General features: G+C 40.0%; 1 protein-coding gene across 1 annotated transcript; it reads right to left on the reverse strand.

The window, feature by feature from the left end:
* Window positions 1-140: 140 nt before the first annotated feature.
* Window positions 141-9,944, reverse strand: LOC107309133 (uncharacterized). Its single transcript, XM_015853668.3, has 5 exons — window positions 9,667-9,944; window positions 7,144-7,239; window positions 3,122-3,226; window positions 2,536-2,631; window positions 141-602 (listed from the first exon to the last, which is right to left on the reverse strand). Exons 1-5 carry the CDS (start codon window positions 9,896-9,898, stop codon window positions 493-495), a joined length of 639 nt encoding a protein of 212 aa, XP_015709154.2. The 5' UTR covers window positions 9,899-9,944; the 3' UTR covers window positions 141-492.
* Window positions 9,945-20,515: the final 10,571 nt, after the last annotated feature.

The following is a 20,515-nucleotide window of genomic DNA, read 5'->3' on the forward strand; positions in this document are numbered from 1 at the left end:
ATTGCTACCACTGTGCCACCGGGGCACACTATGAGTTAAGGAGGTTTTGTTTCATGTGCTTCTTTAAAAACACACAGTGATAATAAAACACAACAATCCCAGTCTGAAAAATAAACAATAATCAGATAGAAGAGCACACATCCGATCCAAAGTATTTTATTTGAAGAGTAAATTTTACTTCAAGGTCGGCTCTATCAGCTGAGACATAGCAGTTCTGCTTATGAAGAAAAATGAGAACAGCACAAAAACATACACTACACACACAGTAGAGTGCATCATACACTACACACACTTGGATATTTTAACAGCTTTATTACTATCAGCAATGCACCTCTTTCATAGAGAAACGCATTTACTCAGAATACTAAAGACAAAAAGCTACCTGACATCAACTAGTAACCGCTTACATTCCTCCCTATCTCTTCCCCTAGATTTTATTTGTGTATGAAGAGTTACAAGAAGAAAATACAGCTTATCTGTGCTGAAGCTGTTTCATTCCTTCCTTTTCTTTGAGCACTGTAGACCAGAGTAGGGCAGTCGACATCTGCACACGTTCGGAGCTATGCATTTTCCTCCATGTTGACAAGGCAGTTTACATACAGCTGAAATGAGGCACCAGACACACAGTACATCTTCTGCACAACACAAGATCATTTTTCTTTTTTGTCTTACTGTACTAACAGAATTGTTCCCTGGTGAACCATGTTGGGACAGCATAAATAAAAGCACAATGGAAGAACCAAAAAGCCATGCTTCTCAATTTATAACCTCGTGGCCTTCACTGGAATACAGCCACAGTACATCTAGTCTTGTTTGTGCTCCCTTCCCCTTTTAAAATGCTATCACTTCTATCGTTCTTGAAAGTTCAGACTGTCTTTCAGATGGACATCTCCATGAGAATTAGACAATGTAACACTGCAATGTGATGGAAAGCACAGCAATAACAGCAGCATAGCAAAGTTCAGGACTGCAGTAAGTGAGAAGCCCAAATGTAGCAATCATGGACACAAAAGCAAATGAGAAAAAAATAAATCTGTTTACTCTTGTAAGGCTTTAGGTACACAAGGATCTCCAGTGAGATACCTTCACCTCCACTGCCAACCCTTAAAGGAGGTCTGGGAGGGGCTGGATCCTGGCTCCATCCATTCTGGTCACTGCATGCACCTAAGCTCCCCTGGGTTGGCCCTGCCTCCCCACCAGGTGCTCAATGACTGGTTCAAGCCATGACTAAGCATTTCCACTACAGGGAACAATAAAAATTTCTGCTGAAACTTCTATAAGGCAGTTACTGGATCCACACATCCACATGTAAACAGTTTGTATGTACTAGGTGCTGCTTACATGTTGCCGTTCTTCCTTAGGAAGAGTGGGAGACCAAAAACACAATGGTCAAGTAAGCAGGCACAGCCATAAGTGTGCTCCCTTGACAGCAGTCAAGACAACAAACAAGAGGGCTGCGATTTTCTTATGAGCCCCTTTGCTAAGAGAGCTCAAACTGGAAGAAGTTTTAACTAGTTAAACATTATTTTGACATTAAGAACCTGAACACTTCTACCATTATGTCTGGTGCAGGGAGCAGAACCAGGCACTCTGCAACTTCTCTCTATGTCCCATACTTATCTTTTCATATCACCTTCTATCTCAATACACTCTTGAATACAAAGAATAAACATTTTCCCGATCAAATGGGAACATTATTTATTTGTTCTTGTTTGCTGGACAACATACATATTGCAGAAGAACTAATACAAGCCAATTTTAACTCCTTGAGCCACACAGATATTTCATATGCAGCAGGATTTAAACCAGAGACCTTGCATTCACTATATCCAGGTCAAAAGCAATGGTTAAAAGAACCATCTCTCAGTGTCCCACAGAGCAAACAAAAAGCTTTTTTTTCAGGCTCGGGACTATTGCCTTTAGCACCTGGGCAGTGCTGTTACAGGCATACGGAGCCATGCAACTCTAAGCAGATTAAAGGTTGTATAACCTCCATCTGCTTTTGTGAATCATGATTTTCTGAAATGCAAGTACTTGTTCAGTCGGAATGTCAGTCAGTACTAATCTCCATCACAGACAACTTTCTCTTGCTTTTTTAAAAACGCCTAGAGTTGATTTTTCCAATTTATTCTCAAAGTGAGAAGCAAGTTCTCCACATCTGTAAAATGAAGTTTCAAAACTGTAACAGTAGTGATAGCATTACTATAGTGGCTGTTTTTCAGTTCTTTAGACTGAACTCTCGGTTTACAGTAAATATTTCATAAATACAGTGTATTCAAAGTAATGAACTTGGCAACAATTGAGATCTGAATTTGAAGTCAGTTGAGGTGACAAAGTTCTGTCTTTCTGACCAAACTAAAAAGCCGTCTGCTCCAGATGCATATACATAAGACCCCAGTATGCAGAAGAACTTCTCATTTACTGCTCCAAGACACTTTTCTAGCAGCTCTGTTAGGCATTGAAGATTTGAACACTGTGCTGTGTAAATCAAACAAGTAGAGAAGGGATACAAGGAAAATGTCAGAAGTTATTTACCTAAGTGACATGCTCCACCGACCCATCCAGCTGGACAGCTACAAATCCCAGGAGCCACACAAGCTCCATTATTCCTGCAACCTTGAGGGCAAATTGCTAGAAGAAAAGAATGGGAAAGAGAGCAGGGTTTATAAAACTGATGCAGAAGAATCCTGACAGAATGAAATATTCAGAATGATACAACTCAAAACAGCAAAATACATTTTATTCCAGGTCAGATGCTCAAATAGAATTACTCTAAAGGCATTTCCAGGACCATGGAAATGAAAAAAAGAAAAAATATATATACTAAGTGTATTTAAGTTTAAATGTTAACATACACACACTTTAATGTGGAATAAATTTGACAGTATTTTGTCTGAATACATACCAGTAATGTGGGTTCTTTGATTCTCCTATAATGCAATGTTCCACAGTTATTAGCCTCTTAATCCTGTTAAAATAGCCACTGTCGCCACATTTTTATTGATATATCCTGAGACAAAGAAACCTGAGACTACTTCAATGATCTATTCATATCCATTACTTCTACTTTTACTACTTGAGTCTCATCAGGCTGCCATCAGGACATACTGTCAACACTCACCTTCCTGGCATCTTGATCCTGTCCAGCCAGAAGCACAAAGGCACTTCACCACCCCATTGACAGAGATGCATTCTCCACCGTTTTGACAGCCTCCTTCACAGCTTACTGCAGGGAAACAGCATGCACAGTACATTCAGGAGCAGCACAGGTAACTGAGTAATTATCTGTACAGAGCTGGCCATCAACTACTTATCACATCTGTAAAGACTAAAATTTTGACTATTTACAGCAAGGCACAGTTCCATTAGGAATTAGCAAGGATGTCAGCACATGCCAACTCAAAACGTAGTTAAAATTAAGCACGAGTTTTTTGGCCACTTAAGATGAGAGTACAAACAAATATGATTATCATGGTGGCCCTACTGCTACCTCCCCCCACCAAAACTGTGAACCAACAGTCGAGCAGATACATCACAGCAATTAATGACATGTATTCTCATTAATCTAGCCAAATCAGAGCTGATAAGCCAGTATTATGTAGTCAAGGATTCACGTATTTCATTTCCTGACAGTTCTTACATTTAACAAGAGGAAGAAGTGAGGGGGATTATTACTTTGATGAATGGAACTATGACTACAGCCCAGTCAAGTGGTGCTTTAGTAAAGGCCAACTAAGTAAGCCTCCTCATTTCAGAATTGTTCTGTTCAGAATTATTCTGTTCTCTGCAACAAGGCTTGTGAAGGGCTTCAAAAATCAACTGTATGAGGGGCTGAGGGAGCTGGGGCTGTTTAGTCTGGGGAAAAGAAGGCTGAGGGGAGACTTCATCACTCTCTTCCAGTATCTGAAAAGTGCTTACAGTGAGAGTGGGGCAGGTCTCTTCTCACTGGTGAGAAGTGACAGGACGAGGGGAAATGGCCTCAAGTTGTGCCAAGGTAAGTTTAGGCTGGATGTTAGGAAACACTTCTTTACAGAAGGGGTAGTTAAGCACTGGAATAGACTCCCCAGGGAGGTGGTTGAGTCACCGTCCCTGGATGTGTTTAAGAGCCGTTTGGATGTGGTGCTCAGGGATATGATTTAGCAGAGGGTTGTTAGAGTTAGGGTACTATGGTTAGGCTGTGGTTGGACTTGATGATCTTCGAGGTCCTTGTTCAGACAGAGGTTCAAGTCCAGCCTATAGCGTGAGCATCAACTACATCCCTATTCTACTTTCTCTGTTTAAGAACCTGTCATCTTCTGATTTAGATTACACTGAAAAGCTCAAGTTCTCCCTGCTACACAGATCCCACCGACCTACACTTTCAGTTGGCTTTTTAAGAAATAAAAAGAATATTTGAAGTCTTTTGCCATAAAATGAACTTGACTGTGTTCCAGTTTACCTCATCATTGTCAGTACTGTTAAGTCTACTAAAAATGAAAGATTATTTCTCAATGCATTACACAGTTCTGTGTTACAAGGTAGTGTCTCCTGTTGAAGATTATATTTTATATTTCTTTATTATGTTAGCATTTCTTATATCAATGGATTATAATTCGAATTGTTATTCAACCTCCTTAATGTCCTGGAGCTATAGTTTGAGGTTCTGCAAATGTAGATGTTACCCTAGTAGGTACATTCAGGTCATACTTTCTTCATAAAATACACTAAATCCTACAAGCAGCCCAACAAGCCTTTGGAGATCTAGCCAAGTTCCTTCTCAAGTCTCCAAGAGGTTACACTCCATGTAAACTCTTGTAGCTATTACACCTTAGGAAGGCAATAAAGCAAATGCCTACAGGATAAACATCGAGAATAAACAGAGACTCCAACAAGGCGCTTCCAGCTACTCTGACCACAGTTAGCAGAAATGCTCATCAAGTCCTTAGCAACAGCCCAACTAATCTGGGGGTTGGACTCTATGATCTCTAGAGGTTCCTTCCAACTCACACAGCTTTGTGATTCTGTAATTTAACAGTGCCTCTTCACTAAGACTTGGTAAGTTTCTGAGAGTCACAGAGAGGATTTTTCTGCTGAAAGAAAACCAGTGATTTCTTCTCCATCACTCTCAGGATTACCTTACCTACTACACAGGTTTCCCCTCAAACCGCGTCAAGTTTGCTTCTCCTTTTATCCTAACTTAGCAGTGTTTCCTGGATTGCCCTTTCCAACCCATGCATATATTTACTAGGCTTCACAAAACCATAAAAATTGGTCTTTGTAACTCCCCACCTCTATTATCTTGCAGTGTGACCAATACCTTGCTATGTATCTTTAGCAGCTTGCCCTCAATATTGCCATCTTACAGATACTATACCAGTTTCAGCCACCTAATGCAGAAATACCCATCTATTCAAAGCACCTGATTATTCAGGATGTCTGCTATATCACAGAAGCATTTAAAGCATGGAATATCACACAGCACATCAACACCATATTTGCAAGATTCAAAATTATCTCAGATTCTCCCAATAAATTTCAGTACAGACACTGCACACCATTATCCTGCAAGCACACAGACCTTCTAGTTCAGGCATGTCCCACTCACATAGCCCAGCCCATCCAGGGGCCACCCTGTGTCCCATATGCCATCATGGCAGTGGTTCTTGCCCACCAAGCAGCCCAGCCCAGGTACACATCCATTGCTCAGCAACAATCAAACACTGGTGTGCAATTGGCACTGTCTGGGCTGAAAGTGGGACATGGAGAAGGTGCACTGTAGTGCCAACTCAAGTTATGGCAAACAATTCTAAACAGTTTGATACATTAGCTAAACACGGTCCTGGAAACAGCAAAAATTATGCAGCCATGCTTGCAGTTTTGACAAAAGAATTTGAGAATAGGGTTTAAGATTGTTGGAAAGATCAACAATTTTTTGCTGTAGTTGCACCTCCATTTTCAGTCAGCATAACTACATTACCTGCAATTTTTCAAATGGAGTGTACTGAGATGCAGTCAGATATTTGACTCAGAAATGGTTTTTTATGAGACCTTAATAAGATCTCTCTTACCAGGAAGAAATATCCCCCGCTTCACAATATTCATGTCATCACATTTTGGCAGCACACATGCTTGTGAACAACTGCTTCAAGGATGAAGCACAATAAGAGTAAAATTCCATCAAAAATATCTGACAAACGCCTTGAGAACTCACTAAGAATTGCAGCCACTGCCATTGAACCAGACTGATGCATTACTTTCACAAAAACAAGGTCAAGTACCCCACTAGTTTTATGATTTTGTTGCTCTCTTTTTATGTTTTAATTAAAAAAATGTTAAAAAAAGAAAAGAAAAAAAAAAAAGAAAAGAAATAGGTTTTCTTACAGATATACATTAACTATGTTACATATAAAGGCTGCTCCGAAAGTAATGTCTCCTGTTTTATTACTCTGGCCAACAACACCAGAGATGGATGTTAGTGATATGGCAATAGAGGTGAACCTTCCTGTATTCCCTTAAATCTGTTGTTATGTGACAGATAACAGCAGAGGGGCAGCCGGACAAAATGGCGTCTGACATGGAAATGCATATGAAGCAAAGGTGTGTCACTGAATTCTGCCACGTGAAAAAAAAAAATGGCAACTACTGACATTCATCAGCATTTGCTGAAGATATATGGAAGCCAAACAGTGGATGTAAGCACAGTGAGGTGGTGGGTGGCATGTTTCAGCAGTGGTGACAGCAAACCTGCTGGTGCAGATTTTTACAAGCACTGAATGCAGGCTTTTGTTCATCACTAGCAAAAATGCACAACTAATGGTGGTGACGATGTAGCTGAGACTTTGCCCTATCAAATAGTGTGATTGTGCTCTCTGTACCTACTGTAGTTTTTATGGAAATAAATACAAGGCATTATTTTCAGAGCAACATATGTATTTTATATATTGTTCAAGAAAATTCCTCCCCACTGAATGTGGACCAGGCAAATCAAAAGGCTGAACACCCGTGCTTTAGACCATGCATTTTTTGACAGCAAAGCCAGAGGTCTAGGGAATGAAGGTCATTATTTCAAAGTGCATTAAAGTCTGGAGTTGAGAAGTCCCAAATACGTTTTATCTGTTCTCAAACTTTAAGCTTTTCCATGCTAACACTTGTTGTTTAACTCACCCTTATGACAGTATCTGCCCCCATAGCCAGGTGGACATCGGCATTTTCCAGGTCTCAGGCACTCTCCACCATTTTTGCATTTTGGGTAACATGTTGCTATAAGAAAGATAACAAACATCGGTGAAACTTACTGAAGCTAATGCTAAAATACATAAGAGATGTGTATTCTTTCAGTCTCCAAATGCACAGTTTGTCTTCACATTTCCTAAGATATGTTTGCTCTGCCATCCCATGCTGCAAAGGGTATCCCTGCACAGAGAGCACCATTTTGAAACTTTTAAACCCTCAAAACTAAGGAAGAATTTGTATCATAGACAGAACAGAGAGAAAATGTGAGCCATATAAAAAAGTAAAAAGAATACAGCTGGACTGTGATAGAAGTTTTTGGTATTTTAAGGCAAGAAGCAGCAGGGGAGAAAAGAGGTGAGAAGAAGAAATGACTTGTGCATAAGCTCAATCTTGCAGAATTCAAGGGAAGTCCAGTCTGACTGCAAATAAATTACCGAACACACAGCCCTCCTTTTTCTAGCCCTAAATCACTCCTCAATCAGACTGACTTTCTGAGAAAACATTTGTTCATTCACACACAAATTCCAGGACACCACGTGTTTCAGAGTCTCCTCTGAATTAACTGCAGGTGCGAGATGACTTCTCTACATCACTCTGCCTCATCCTTTGCCTGGATGAGTGAGAATTCCGAAACAGAGGGGAGAAAAAAGATGAACACTGAATAAGGCCACTGCTTGGTGGAAGTGCGAGGGCAAAATCCAGTTGAGGAATAGAGAATTTTTCATATTAGTAAACATAGAATGAGTACCTGCATGCAAATAAAGGACGTAGACATATGAAAGAACAATTCAGCACTCAGCACTACATAGCTTTTTTATCAAATACTTAAGTCACAGGGAATATCACACAAGAACTCCCAACTTAAGGAAAATCCTATTACTGCATTATTTCACAGGTTTATTGTATTTGGTTTTGCCCCCACAAAAACCAACATGGCAGCAGTATCAGAGAATCACTATGGAGTTGCATACAGAGAGAAAGAGTTGCTCTGCCCTGAAGACCAAACAGTTAAACTTGGTATCAATAGCATGAAGAAAGCATAGCAAGTAGGAATCACTGGTGTGAAACAGGAAAGAAACCAAGAGAATAGCAATGAGATCCTAAAAAGACAGTGTTGTGTATTATGCAGTGCTGGGACTCATTGGCTAACTGTGACCATTTGGACAACCAAGTATTAGTTATATTCATAGGACAGAACTGAAGACTCTCCATAAGGCTTCAGAAAGCATTTCGACATAGGACTGTGGCTCTGATGAAAAGAAAATATCCTGAAATCCACAGCCTACAAACTGCACATCTTTTCCTTATGCTGGTTTCACCCTTTGCCAAAATATCCACAATTATTCTTTGCCTTCCCTGAACAAGCCTGACTGTATCCCCAGGGAATGGGAAGAACCTGATCTGCAGCTGCTCGCTAGAACAGAAGTTACGCTAGAAGCACCAGAAAAACTCTACAATACCTGTGTCCAGAGGTCCAAGGACTGCTCAGAGGTAGAATCCCCACCAGAATCTCTACCTACATGCAGCCTTGCCTGTCTCTGCAATCCCACTTGGAGCAAGCCCCACACAAATTGTTGCTCAGTGTCTTTCCTTCATTATATTCATTACATATAATTCTATGTCTAAAATTATTCCAAAACCTGCACTAAGCAAAGATTTGTGTGTATTACTGGGTCCATTCACCTTGCAATCAAAAATTCAAATAACAGTTTTAAGACCATCTGCTTTAAAGATTAGACTTTTTTTTCCCCCCCTATTCACACTGCACATTATCATCAGTGCAGCACATTACTGTGCCTACACACCTGATGCTATTTGCTGCACCTGTCACGCATCCCATTTCAAAGTCTGAAAGAATTACATTTCAGATGAAATGCATTGAGAACTAGACGGAATACAACACCAACAACATCACATCTTCACTGGGGATATAAGGCAAGGCAGCTTTTCCTGGTTACTGAGTTTTAGTCACAGCGCTACAAAGTTAAACTTTTCAAGACATGGATAAGAACTTGAACACACCCACAAGAACAAGTTACATTTCGTAACCCAGATTCACACCACCCAGCACGGCAGTGGGACATCCCAGTGACTGCTGGCCAGGTAGCACCTGGAATATGAGTTCTTATGAGCATGACACAGTCTGAATAAGCATGGGATCCAGACAGCAACCTGCCTCCTGCACCCGTTTTTGCCTTTTCCTTAGTACCTCTTTCATTAATCCCACCTAGAAACATCAGTTCACATTCCTCACATTTGGACGGCAGTCAAAGCCTCAAAAGCATCTTTCCTTGCTCAGGAAAGTTCACACACCCTTAGAGAAAACGACAAAAGCAAGCCAATGCAGAATCCTAGGACACTTAGGCAAACTTCAAGCGGCAAAACCTGACCTACTGACAGCACCTCAATCTCACCTCTCGTTGCCCTACCCCTCGCCCCCCGCCCCGCCGTTACCGTGCTGGCAGAGCTCGCCCTCGTAGCCCTTGGAGCAGAGGCAGGTGCCGTTGCCGAGGCACAGCCCGCCGTGAAGGCAGCGTGGGCTGCAGGCCGCCGCCGGACCCCAGCTGACGGGCCGGCCCACCCCGCGGGAGTACTGTGCGCTGCCCCGGATGGCGCACAGCACCAGCCACAGCCACAGCCCTATTAGCACGAGGGGCGCTCCGCTGCCCCCGGCCTGCCGCGCCATGGCCGGGACGCTCCGCTCGGCTCCCGCTCGCTCCTCTTTCTCCCCCGGCTCATTCACGCTCCCGTCGTTTTTTTTCCTTTCGGTGTTCCTCCACTCCTCCCCCTCCTCACCCTTTCACCCGCCTCGCCGCGGCCGCCCCCCGCAGCCCCACGTCAGGCTGAACGCGAGGTGCGGGGGCCGAGCCCTGGGTTACAACCCGTTACCAAGCTGCTGGTGTCCTGCATGCTGCTAAAACACTCAGGTTAAACCACCCAGTTGTTGACCAAAGAATTTTATTCACTGCTTGTAAATCTCAGGAGTCAGTACTGTGACCAATTCTCTTTAATATCTTCATCAGTGACATTCACAGTAGAATTGGGGGCACCCTCAGCAAGTTTGCAGGTGATCCCAAGCTGTGTAGTGTGGTAGGATGGATCTACGCAGGCTCTGGCAGTGGGCTTAGGGGAACCTTATGAAGTTCATCAGCCAAGAGCAAGGTCTTGCACCTGGGTTGCAGTAACCTCCACTACCACTATCCGCTGGGGGATGTAAGGATAGAGCACAGCCCTGCTGGAAAGGAATTGAGGGTACTGGTGGATGGCAGCTGGACATGAGCCACCAGTGTGCTCTCACAGTCTGGAAAGCCAACCTTATCCTGGGCTGCCAGAGAGCTGGACTACATGACCTTTAAAGGTTCCCTTCCAACTTAAAAAATGCTATGTTTCTAACCTGGATGTCCAGTGCTACATGAAAAAAAAAAATAAATAAATAAAAATACAGAGTGGGAGAAAGATATTCACAGTGCAAAGAGTTTAATGACAGAGCAGCTACTGGGTGGTTATTTAGATGGACTAAGTTCTACACAGTTCTGGTGAGATCATTCTACCATGAAAGCTAGAAGTGGACCATATCAGTTATTGGCCACTGCACCACTTTTCAGGACAGCATCTTTTAGCCACAACTCTTGTCATGTAACTGATCTCTTGGCTCTTCTAGACTAGCAACTCTGTCTTCTCCTCGTTTTTGTCTCGAAGGTCAGGCTCAGGCATGAATATCATGACATAGTGCTTCAGAGATGTCTTGAAGAAGGGAAAGGACTGATGTATGGAACTCAATGCCATTATGCAGACAGGAAAAAGGGAAAGAGTATGAGTTTCAAAGCTGACTCCTCACCCAGCATGAAGTCTCAGGGAATATACTGTTTGAATAACATTCTATGACAAGTAAACAGCAATGTTTTAGTTCAAATGTGAAAATATCTTCAGTTACAAGAACACACACAAACAAAAAAAAGGAAAGAAAATGTTTTCCCCTTCATTATTGCCCATCTTTCATGAGCATTTCCTAACATTTTTAAGCATTTCCCAGAGAAAGCACATGATTTCAATGCCAATATTGAGCCCAAGGGAGATTTTTCAGAAGAGTTTTATTGACTAATAGCAATAAAAAGACAGTAAAAGCACTTATGTAAAGGATAGAGAAAACATACTTCTACAGAAAAGTGAAATAAACCTCATGTCTCCTGTAAAACCAGAGAAAAAGCAAGCTTTACTTAAGCTGTGAGATTTGGCTTTGAATTTGTTTCATAATGAGCATGGAGCAGCTTGGTTTGTTGACTAGATGATGCAGTAGAATGACCTGATAACTGAATTCACTTTGATTGGAAAGTAAAGTTTGTAATTGTTTGGTGGAATGAAAGGGAAAAAAACTATTTCTGTCAGAAAAATTGATTTCATATCAGTGACTTATGGAACACATGCTTCATAGAGAAGTGAAAATACAAGAGAAATCTGCTACTAATGTTACAGTGGGCTATCTTGTTTTTTTGATTAAGGTACATGTCTTATAATCTTTGCAAGACTGTATTTACCCTATCAAAGAGCAAAGTGACATGTTAAATGATTAAACAGGAGAACTCTATATGAGCAGTACTTAATAACTGCCCAAAATGGGCACAAATTCTCCTCTTGTTTGTACCCACGCAACCAGAGCATCTTTTAGGCAATAGCAATACACAGTTGCATTCATTGCTAATTTGCAAATACCCTTTCAAGTATTATTGATGCTGAATAAAAACACCAATGATATAATTACCTGTGTTTAAGTTGTCATAATTCACAAGTTTACTATCTGGAATAAAAGTGTCCACATCCTTTTCCTACTGCAGTTCGAGTTGTGTTTTCATATTCAATATTCCCTCTTGTAAATGTAAGGGTAATTGGATTGTGCAGATAGAACACTCTTGGTGAAATTGCTTGCCAGATATATATTAGAGAATAAATTCTTCCCAAATGGAATCACTTTGCCAATCACACAAGAGCAGAAAGAGAGAATGGAGACACTGACTGTGGGCTATATTATTTTCTGAGTACATCATAATTTTACAGTTCCTCAAGTTCTGCCAATAATTTTGGCCATCCTGAGTACTTCACATAATTATTGTTCTGCTTTTTACTTTTCTCCTTACAATGGTTTAGCGTGAAAGTGTGTGTTTCTGATACTAATGCCTAGCAACAATTCATTCACACCAAGTTCTTTTCAGGTTTTAATGACTATTCTCATTATTCACGTTGAGAGTATGATTTTTAAAGTACTATTTGTTTTCAGTCCCTTGTCCCATCTTCTCTGTTCCAAAAAGATGACTTGTGGTAGCTCAGATTAATTAAGAGCTCCCCCAGTTCTTTCTTTTCTCCTTTCTTTTTTAATTGCATCTCTTTCCAGGTTTCATTTGAGAATCTTAAAGTAATTAATAAGAAAGGAAATAATCGTGGTTTGAAATATGGCAGGTTCCCCTCCAATTGAGCTAATTAAATGCAAAGACTGTATTAAACAAGCTTGCCCAGGTGTTTCATTGAATGAAATAAATTTGTTTAAACATTATCTTATGTAGGAAGGATTAGGCTTCTTCACCATCTTTGTGCATCTAAATTCATCTCAGGGCTTATCAAATTTGCTGAGTGCATGTCTGCATTTTAAGGGGGCTTGCACCATGTTAACAGGGGTTTTCACTGAAAACAGAAGTGTCTCCATGCATCAGACATGTTTTAGTTCTAGAAGCAGAAACTGATTTAAAAAAAATAAAAATAAAAATCACAGTTAATGAGGTTGCTAATAGAGTTCACTTTTTGCAAAGAAAACTCACATTCAGTCCTGTTATAATTGTGATATACTTGACTCTTATTTTCCAACTGAAAAACAGGTAAAGCAGTTTTAGAACTGGGATGTTCAGGGGCTCATCTCTTGCTTATTTAAGTAGTTGAGGAAGGATTGTGTACATCCTTCTGTTTACTGGCTACCTGCATCATAGATCGTAACAGTAAACAGCCCCACTGGGGGTATTGCAGTCCAACCTAGAGAATAAGACAGCGATGATATCAAACCTGCATTATAACCCAAGCAGAGGCATTCAAAAAATATGTGTACTTTAATTCTGCTAAAAGAAGTAAAATGATAAATGATTTTTTCTTCAATCATACTCAAGCGTGAGATAGATGAGTAGAAGTATTATACAAAGGCTGCTCTGAAAGTAATGCCTCCCGTTTTGTTGTTATCCCAAGACATTAGAGGTGGATGTTGGTGGTACGGCAGTAGAGGTTGAACTTTCTTGCTGATATTTCATTACATTTTGTTCCTGTGTGGAAATCATCCAGTCTAACCACTCTGCTAAAGCAGGTTCCCTAGTCATATTGCTCAGGAAAAAATCCTATTTGGTTTTGAATATCTTCAGAGAAGGAGACTCCAGAACCTCCCCAGGCAGTTTATTCAAGTGCTCTGTCGTTCTCAAAGAATTTCTTTCTTATGTTCATATGGAACTTATTGTGTCCACTTGTCTTCAGCACTTAGGTGTCATGCTCCTCATCTCAGCAAGTAAAGGGCATGACATTGCAAGGTTCCCAATACCTTGAATTTTGGCATGGTGTGGAGTTTGAGGGGCTCAGAATTTTACAAAGACTAGCTAAAATAGTTCTTCTTCACCTTGCTGAGGTGCTAAAGTCAGCTTGCAAGCAGATGAAAAGAATTTGATTTCCTCACTACTCGTGGGATTCCAACCATGTCTCTCATAAATAAACCATTTTTTTGTTCACTGAATCTTATCTTTTGCCCTCAAAGAAATTTGGCATAATACCCAATGAAAAGAATAATTGAATAGCACTTGGTGTAACTACTGAGTGTAACTCAGATACCACACCACTGAACACAGTATAAATACCAGAGACCTAACGTTCTGTAAATTAATTGAAGTGGAAAGTCCACATTCACAGTTCATCCTGATAAAGAAAATCTCAAGAGAGTAAATAGCATTCCCCCCCCCACCCCCACACAGTATGAAGTAGTTGATTTTTTACTGTGCCAAAAGTTAAATCTCAGCCTCACTGGATATTGCTTTGTATCCATCGGCTGTCCACATTAGGTATCAAATCTGGTATTAATCATTTGGTATTAATATAGTTATTATTGTACTATAATCCCTGCACATTCTTTTGCTGAAATAAAAAGCCAAAGTAACACCACTCAAACTGCCCTGGAGCAAAACCACTGTCTGAGGAAGTATCCAAAGATTCATCTTCGGGACATAAAGATATCACTTTGTCTGCCACAAAGACATTGCCAACTTTATGGTGAATGTGTCTACTGTTCCATGGTGCTCAGCAACACAACCCAGCAATGTGGCACAGGAAATGGGTAAAAAAAGACCACATCTAATTGATATTTAGATATGGTAGGATGTAATTACTCATGCTGGAATTCATTCAAAGCGTCAGCACTTTGAATGCTCCCTTATTTAAAAAATAAAATAAAAGTACAATTGCTTCTTTACTGCTCACAGACAGAGACAACTTTGGCAGATGGTGGTTAATAAATTTGGTTTGATACATATTCCTATGTTTTTCATGTCATTTCATTTTATCTGAAATCTACCTCTGGACAAAGCAAGTGGTAATTCAAACAACAAATAATACTTAGAAGCTTAGCAGCGCATGATAAGTTTTAAGTTTATCATCAAATTGCCTGGTTCTATTAATTTTCACAGCACTCCTGAGGGATAATTGAATAGCACAACCACTTGATAAATAGCGGGGCAACAGAAAGTTGTTAGGCACCTCCCATTGAGAATTCCCATTGGGATGGATGCTGTACTATGTAAGTAGGACTTAGATGCTGAGTAGAGGAGTACAAAGCTGCTGCAAGCAGGATTCCAGATTGAAACACAGTGAAAATAAGCTCAGTGAAAGTATTTCAAACAACTGAAAATAAAATGTGGGTTGGATAAATTTGGTGAAGGTAAGCACAATTAAAGCCCTGCTGCTTAACACTCTTGTATTGCGCTACTTATATGTATGATTACTCTGCTTCCAAATGTAATGTTGCTGTCCGTCAATTTGTAGGTAGACTGGACATATACACCATGTCATATTTGAGGAAAAGAGAATTCTAACAGTTAACATTGAAATTTAAAAATCATGCTCAGTTCTGCAAAGAGCTTATAAGAGTGCCTCCTTCCCTATGCAGTGTCTAGTACTGATGTTGACATCCTTCATTTTTTAATGTGATGACAAGTCTAGTCCTGCATTACTTAGTATCTCTTTTGCTTTAAATAAGATGACTAAACAATGCCAGAACATACCTTTCCCTTTTTAACATAGTATTTTTGCCAAACACTCATTAAGTGTTAAAAACAACAAACAAACAAACAAACAAACCCACTACTGCAGGATGGAATGAAACATAAATATGATATAATTAATACTGTCAGGTTATTTATGTCCAGAGGCGGCCATTTCAAAAGATAAAAAATAGCTTCTAATCAATGACCATATCTCACCACAGTGACAACTACTGACTAACTTGCTGGTAATGCTTTAAAAAATATTCTGCATAAGCAGTTGTGTAGTATCCCTTTCATCTATATAGAGTCTTCTTACATTAGGAGCCATGGGGTTCCTGTTAAGACCCTATGCATTGGTTGACTAAAGGAGTATACAAAAGTACTTCAGTTGCAGATGTCAATTGTAACATTTCCTTACAAAGTTAATTCTATGGACTGCTTAATGTGGACTGCAGTTTGAAGGAAATTAATTGTTAGAAGATGATAGGCTTGATTCTTTCAAGATTGTTCTATCAGAAAAATGAAAATAACTTCTGAAATTGGCCACTTGCCATTATAAACTTGGCATCTTACTGTCCTGACACCTTGAACATGTCAGCCCCGAGATTGCAAATCAATACGTATTTTCAAGGAATAAGGTGACAAAACAGTCGTGCTCTACTCTGTAGATTGTAGATCTTCCTTTTCACTTGCTTTGTAATGGCACTCAGAGGAGGAAATGGGTTGAAGATCACAGAAAAAGGGTCATTGCTTCGTCTTCAGCCAGCTCAAGGGGAGTGTTCAAACGTTCCAGGCACAATTTACGCTGACCTTTACACTCAGTGATCAATATGAAACATTGGTAATGTTTGACTCACCATTAAAAATGGTATTTTTATTAGACATGAATACAAGGCTGGTATCTCTGAGGACAGCTGGTTACTGCCTCTTTAGCACCTGGAGCCATCCAGCCCCAACATCCCTGCATAAACTAAGAACTCTTCTTGCATAACATCAACCACTTAAGAAAAGTAGTTTATTCGTCAGAAATAAGGAAGGAGATAGAAAAAGAGATTGTCAAAGCCTCCATTGTTTACACTCCCATTAATTTTTCTCAGTGAAAAATTAAACACAAACCCTTCTTGAACAGCATAGTCAAAACTAGGTAGCAATCATTTTGCATACATAAAAATAATTCCACCAAAACCCAGTATTATTACCCAGGTGCTAACCAGTAGTAGGCTCATTCCACTGTTACTGTGTATACTTCTTTATTCTATTTCTGTAATTTATCTTCACTGATATAAAGGTAATGAGAGTAATCATAAGTAATATAAGCAGTACATTGCCAAAATCAAGTAGGACTGATTTTGAAGGAGTACCAAACAAGGAAAGTTGCAAAAACTACAACAGTAGAAGTTTTGGTGGTTGTTTTTATTCTACTTCTCAGTAAGATGAAAAATAGTGTAATAGTGGATGGAAGTTTAATTGACAGTTTTCTACTTCTAAGAACACCTTCATGGTATAACCCAGTATTCATGACTGTTTTTCCTCTATTGCTGTTATCTGTAAGCTGATGTGGAAGTCAGTGCACAATACAGTCTAGCAAAGTGAATGGAGCAGTTATGAGACTGTAAGAATTTTTGTCTACTTCGCAATCCCAGCATTCAGTATTGACCGTTATGGATTTGCACGGGACCAAGCTGAAGAGTCGATATAGTACATCCCATTGTCTCTCTGGGACTTGAGGAGTGCTCATATCTGGTCTGTTCACATTTCAGGAATACAAGGGAGCTAAACTGGAGAGTAAATACCTAAATGTCCTTCTTGGACACTAGCACTACATCTATAGGACATTGCATAAGCTGTGACAGATGTATCTATTCAAATCTGTCATAGATTTCTACTGACTGTGGCTTTTTGACATGTCCCATCAAAGAGCCAATAACGATGTATTTTTGGCATCCCTAAAAGTGCTTCCCATGTCTCTCAATTACTCGCCCACAGCAGAATGGCTGCCTTTATTAGCTTCTGCATTTCTATGTCATTTGTGTTATTCTAGTGCCATGTGAAGTATGACTTCCTGCCATTTACTGGCTAAAGGCAGCTAGCTGCTTTTTCCCCCAGAGGTTTTTTTTTTAATCCCCTGAACATACTACATTATGTGCTGGCCAGAAGTATTATTATTCTTGACTGTCAGTACGTTCATTGGTTTCTTTAGGTTCTCTTTACATCTGGTAAAATAGATGCTATAAATACTCAGCAACAATTAAGCTTAATTACAATTTTAAAGTATAATTAAGAAATACTTTCAAAGTACCAAATTCAAATAGCACATAACTATTCAACATGGACAAAAAATACAGCCTAGAAGCATACCCTGGGACCACTGTGTTTTACTGTACATATGAGTGGGATTATTGGTCTCCGCCAGCAAAGAGACATGACTGCTTTTAATATCTGGTCTAGATGCAGCTTTGCAGCCCTAGCACTGCCCTAACACACAGTAAGATGCCTGCCTCGTGACCAAGCAGATAACCTGCTACCTCACCTGACTGGGATTTGAAAACAGAAAGTTCCCAATTCTGATTCACCTCTGAGCAGAAGAGCCCTTCAGTTCAGAGGAATGGCAACCAGCCATTTAATTATGTGTCAAATCCTATTACTGCATTTTTATCTTAAACACACAGGCATGATATTAGGTTACATGTAGAAAGTACTAATTCTGCATGTAGTAAAGATAGAAGTGCTCAGCATTCAGATATCAAAATGTATTATAAAAGACTACATTTAAAAGGTTAATGTGATGAGAAACTGCTGCACACAGATTAATAGAGAACTGTTTAGAACAGTTTGTGTTAAACTCAGCATCCGTGTGATTAGTTGCTTTCTTCAGTACCATTGAAGGCAATACTCTCTTCTTAAACTCTTTCAGCTAAGGACATTCCACTGCTGTCTGATGTATGTCATAATAGGTAATAGGAAAAATGTTCCAAGTATGTTTTCTTTATTTTCCTTTCCAACCTGGTGATTCTATGATTCTATTATGTTTTAGTGGCTTAGTGGGTAGTAATGGTTTAGGAGGGTGATAGGACTAGATGGTTCTTTCCAACCCCGTGATTCTATAATTTTATTATTCCTACTGCAGCTTTGAGTTATTCTTCATGTTTTGATGTAATTTGGGGGGGAGGGGGTAGGGGGTGGGGGGGAAAGTAATCTTTTCCTTGTGTGGAGAATGAAGGAGCTCTGACTATAAACTTGATAATATGAAGGAGGAAAGCACTACTGAACTGATAATTAAAATGGCTTTTTAATTCCCAGTCTATTCTCATGGTAGCAAGTATTTTGCTTAAGTTTTGTTCCTGAAATCAGATTTACAGGCTGGAGCCTAACATGTGAACAACACAGGTATAGCCACAGTCTGTACAGAAGAAAAAAAAGACAAAAAAAAACCACAAACCACCAAAGTATTGCGATAAGACTTTATAAGCAAGATAGCCAGGAAAAAAGACAACAATTGAGACACCTTTTAGAGGCAGTAAATACCCTCCTCCCCCCCCCCCACCCCCCCCACCCCCGCTCCCCAATAAGTTGTCCATCTCAGGGTTCAGATGTACACCTGGTTTGCAAAGAAATCAGTGGTAAGCACTAACTATACTTTCTGTAACTCATCAATTAAGAGAATCTCCACATACATCTGACAGAAAGCAGACTGACTAATACTTCTACTTAGGAGCCTACAATTTAACAGATGCAATAAACAAAATGGATACACACTTTTAAAGGTGTTTTCTTTCTTTTCTACATTTTGTGGGAATTAAAGTTCTAGACCTCAGTTTGAGTTCAGTCACAACTATAAATAAACAAATTCCAGAGCAACTTCTATCACCCTGCAAAACAACCATCAACAAAAACAACCTAACACCAACAGTACTTACTATTTCATAGGATAAAGCCTTACAGCTTTTCAGAAGAAAACAAAACCTCATTTCAGCTTCAGAATATGTGTAGTGCATGCTGTAGAACCAAAACTCAGGGCTGTGAGTAGCTTGGCCCTACTTTCACCCAGATTGAGCCCAAGAGCTTCAAGCATTTCCATTGAGTGGTGCCAAGGGAGTAGGAGCTGACAAGTGTTGCTGAACAAGTACATCTAATTGAAGCCTGCAGGAGCTAATTACTAGCCATGCTAAATGAAGAGGCTCAGATGTTAAAGCGAGGTGAGGTTCAATCGTTTTAAAGCTGTGATGCTAATTTTTCCCATTTCCTAAAAATTTCCCCTTTATGATCCTTCAAGGGATGGAAAAATCTGCTTTCCTCTTTGGAAGTAATTTCAGCTGTTAATTAACATTACAGGTAGAGGTTTCTACTCTAGGGCTAGGGGTGAATTTTTTTTTTCTTTGTACCTTATTGCCAGACCTTTTTGAGGCATTTTCTAGCTAAAATTAACCCAAATAAAATCCGATTTTATTACAGCCTAGGGGCTGTAGTTCAAAGCAAAGCCCTTGCTCATTCAGGCAGGTGGTATGCATACAGCATTTAAATTCAGGGCACCTGAATTTCACTCAGTGAACTGAGTACATTTGCTCCTGTTTCTGAAAGATACATCATTAATTAAGCAAAACGCTTAGAGCTAGCCACGAAGTAATCCATGAACTAGAAACTTCCTGAAACGACTCTTTTACAAACAACCTTCAACCATATGAATGAACATTCTTTGAGTTGGGAAAATGTATCACTTCTCTGTGCTGTACCAGTAGCAAGAAAGAAGGGCAATAGGATGGAGGCAGAGAGCTGCCTCCAAGTGACTATTAAAGCACTTCCTTGATGTCTAGGAAGCCAGCAGAAACTGAGGAGATTACTCTAAATATCGGCAGTGTCTGAAATGGTTACAGCATCTTGGCTGTGCACTGGAGGACTCCTGTATCCCGCTGCATAGGGCTTCTGTATCTGGTACATGTCCTTGTTGATGCTCAGTGGACATAATTTAAGGGAAGTGCCATGCAAATGCATCAGAGCAAGATTAAGAAATGAAAGTTTGCCATAGTTGACTG

The sequence above is a fragment of the Coturnix japonica genome, chromosome 2 (assembly GCF_054131305.1).
Source record: "Coturnix japonica strain WE chromosome 2, WE-NBRP24, whole genome shotgun sequence".
Taxonomy (NCBI): domain Eukaryota; kingdom Metazoa; phylum Chordata; class Aves; order Galliformes; family Phasianidae; genus Coturnix; species Coturnix japonica.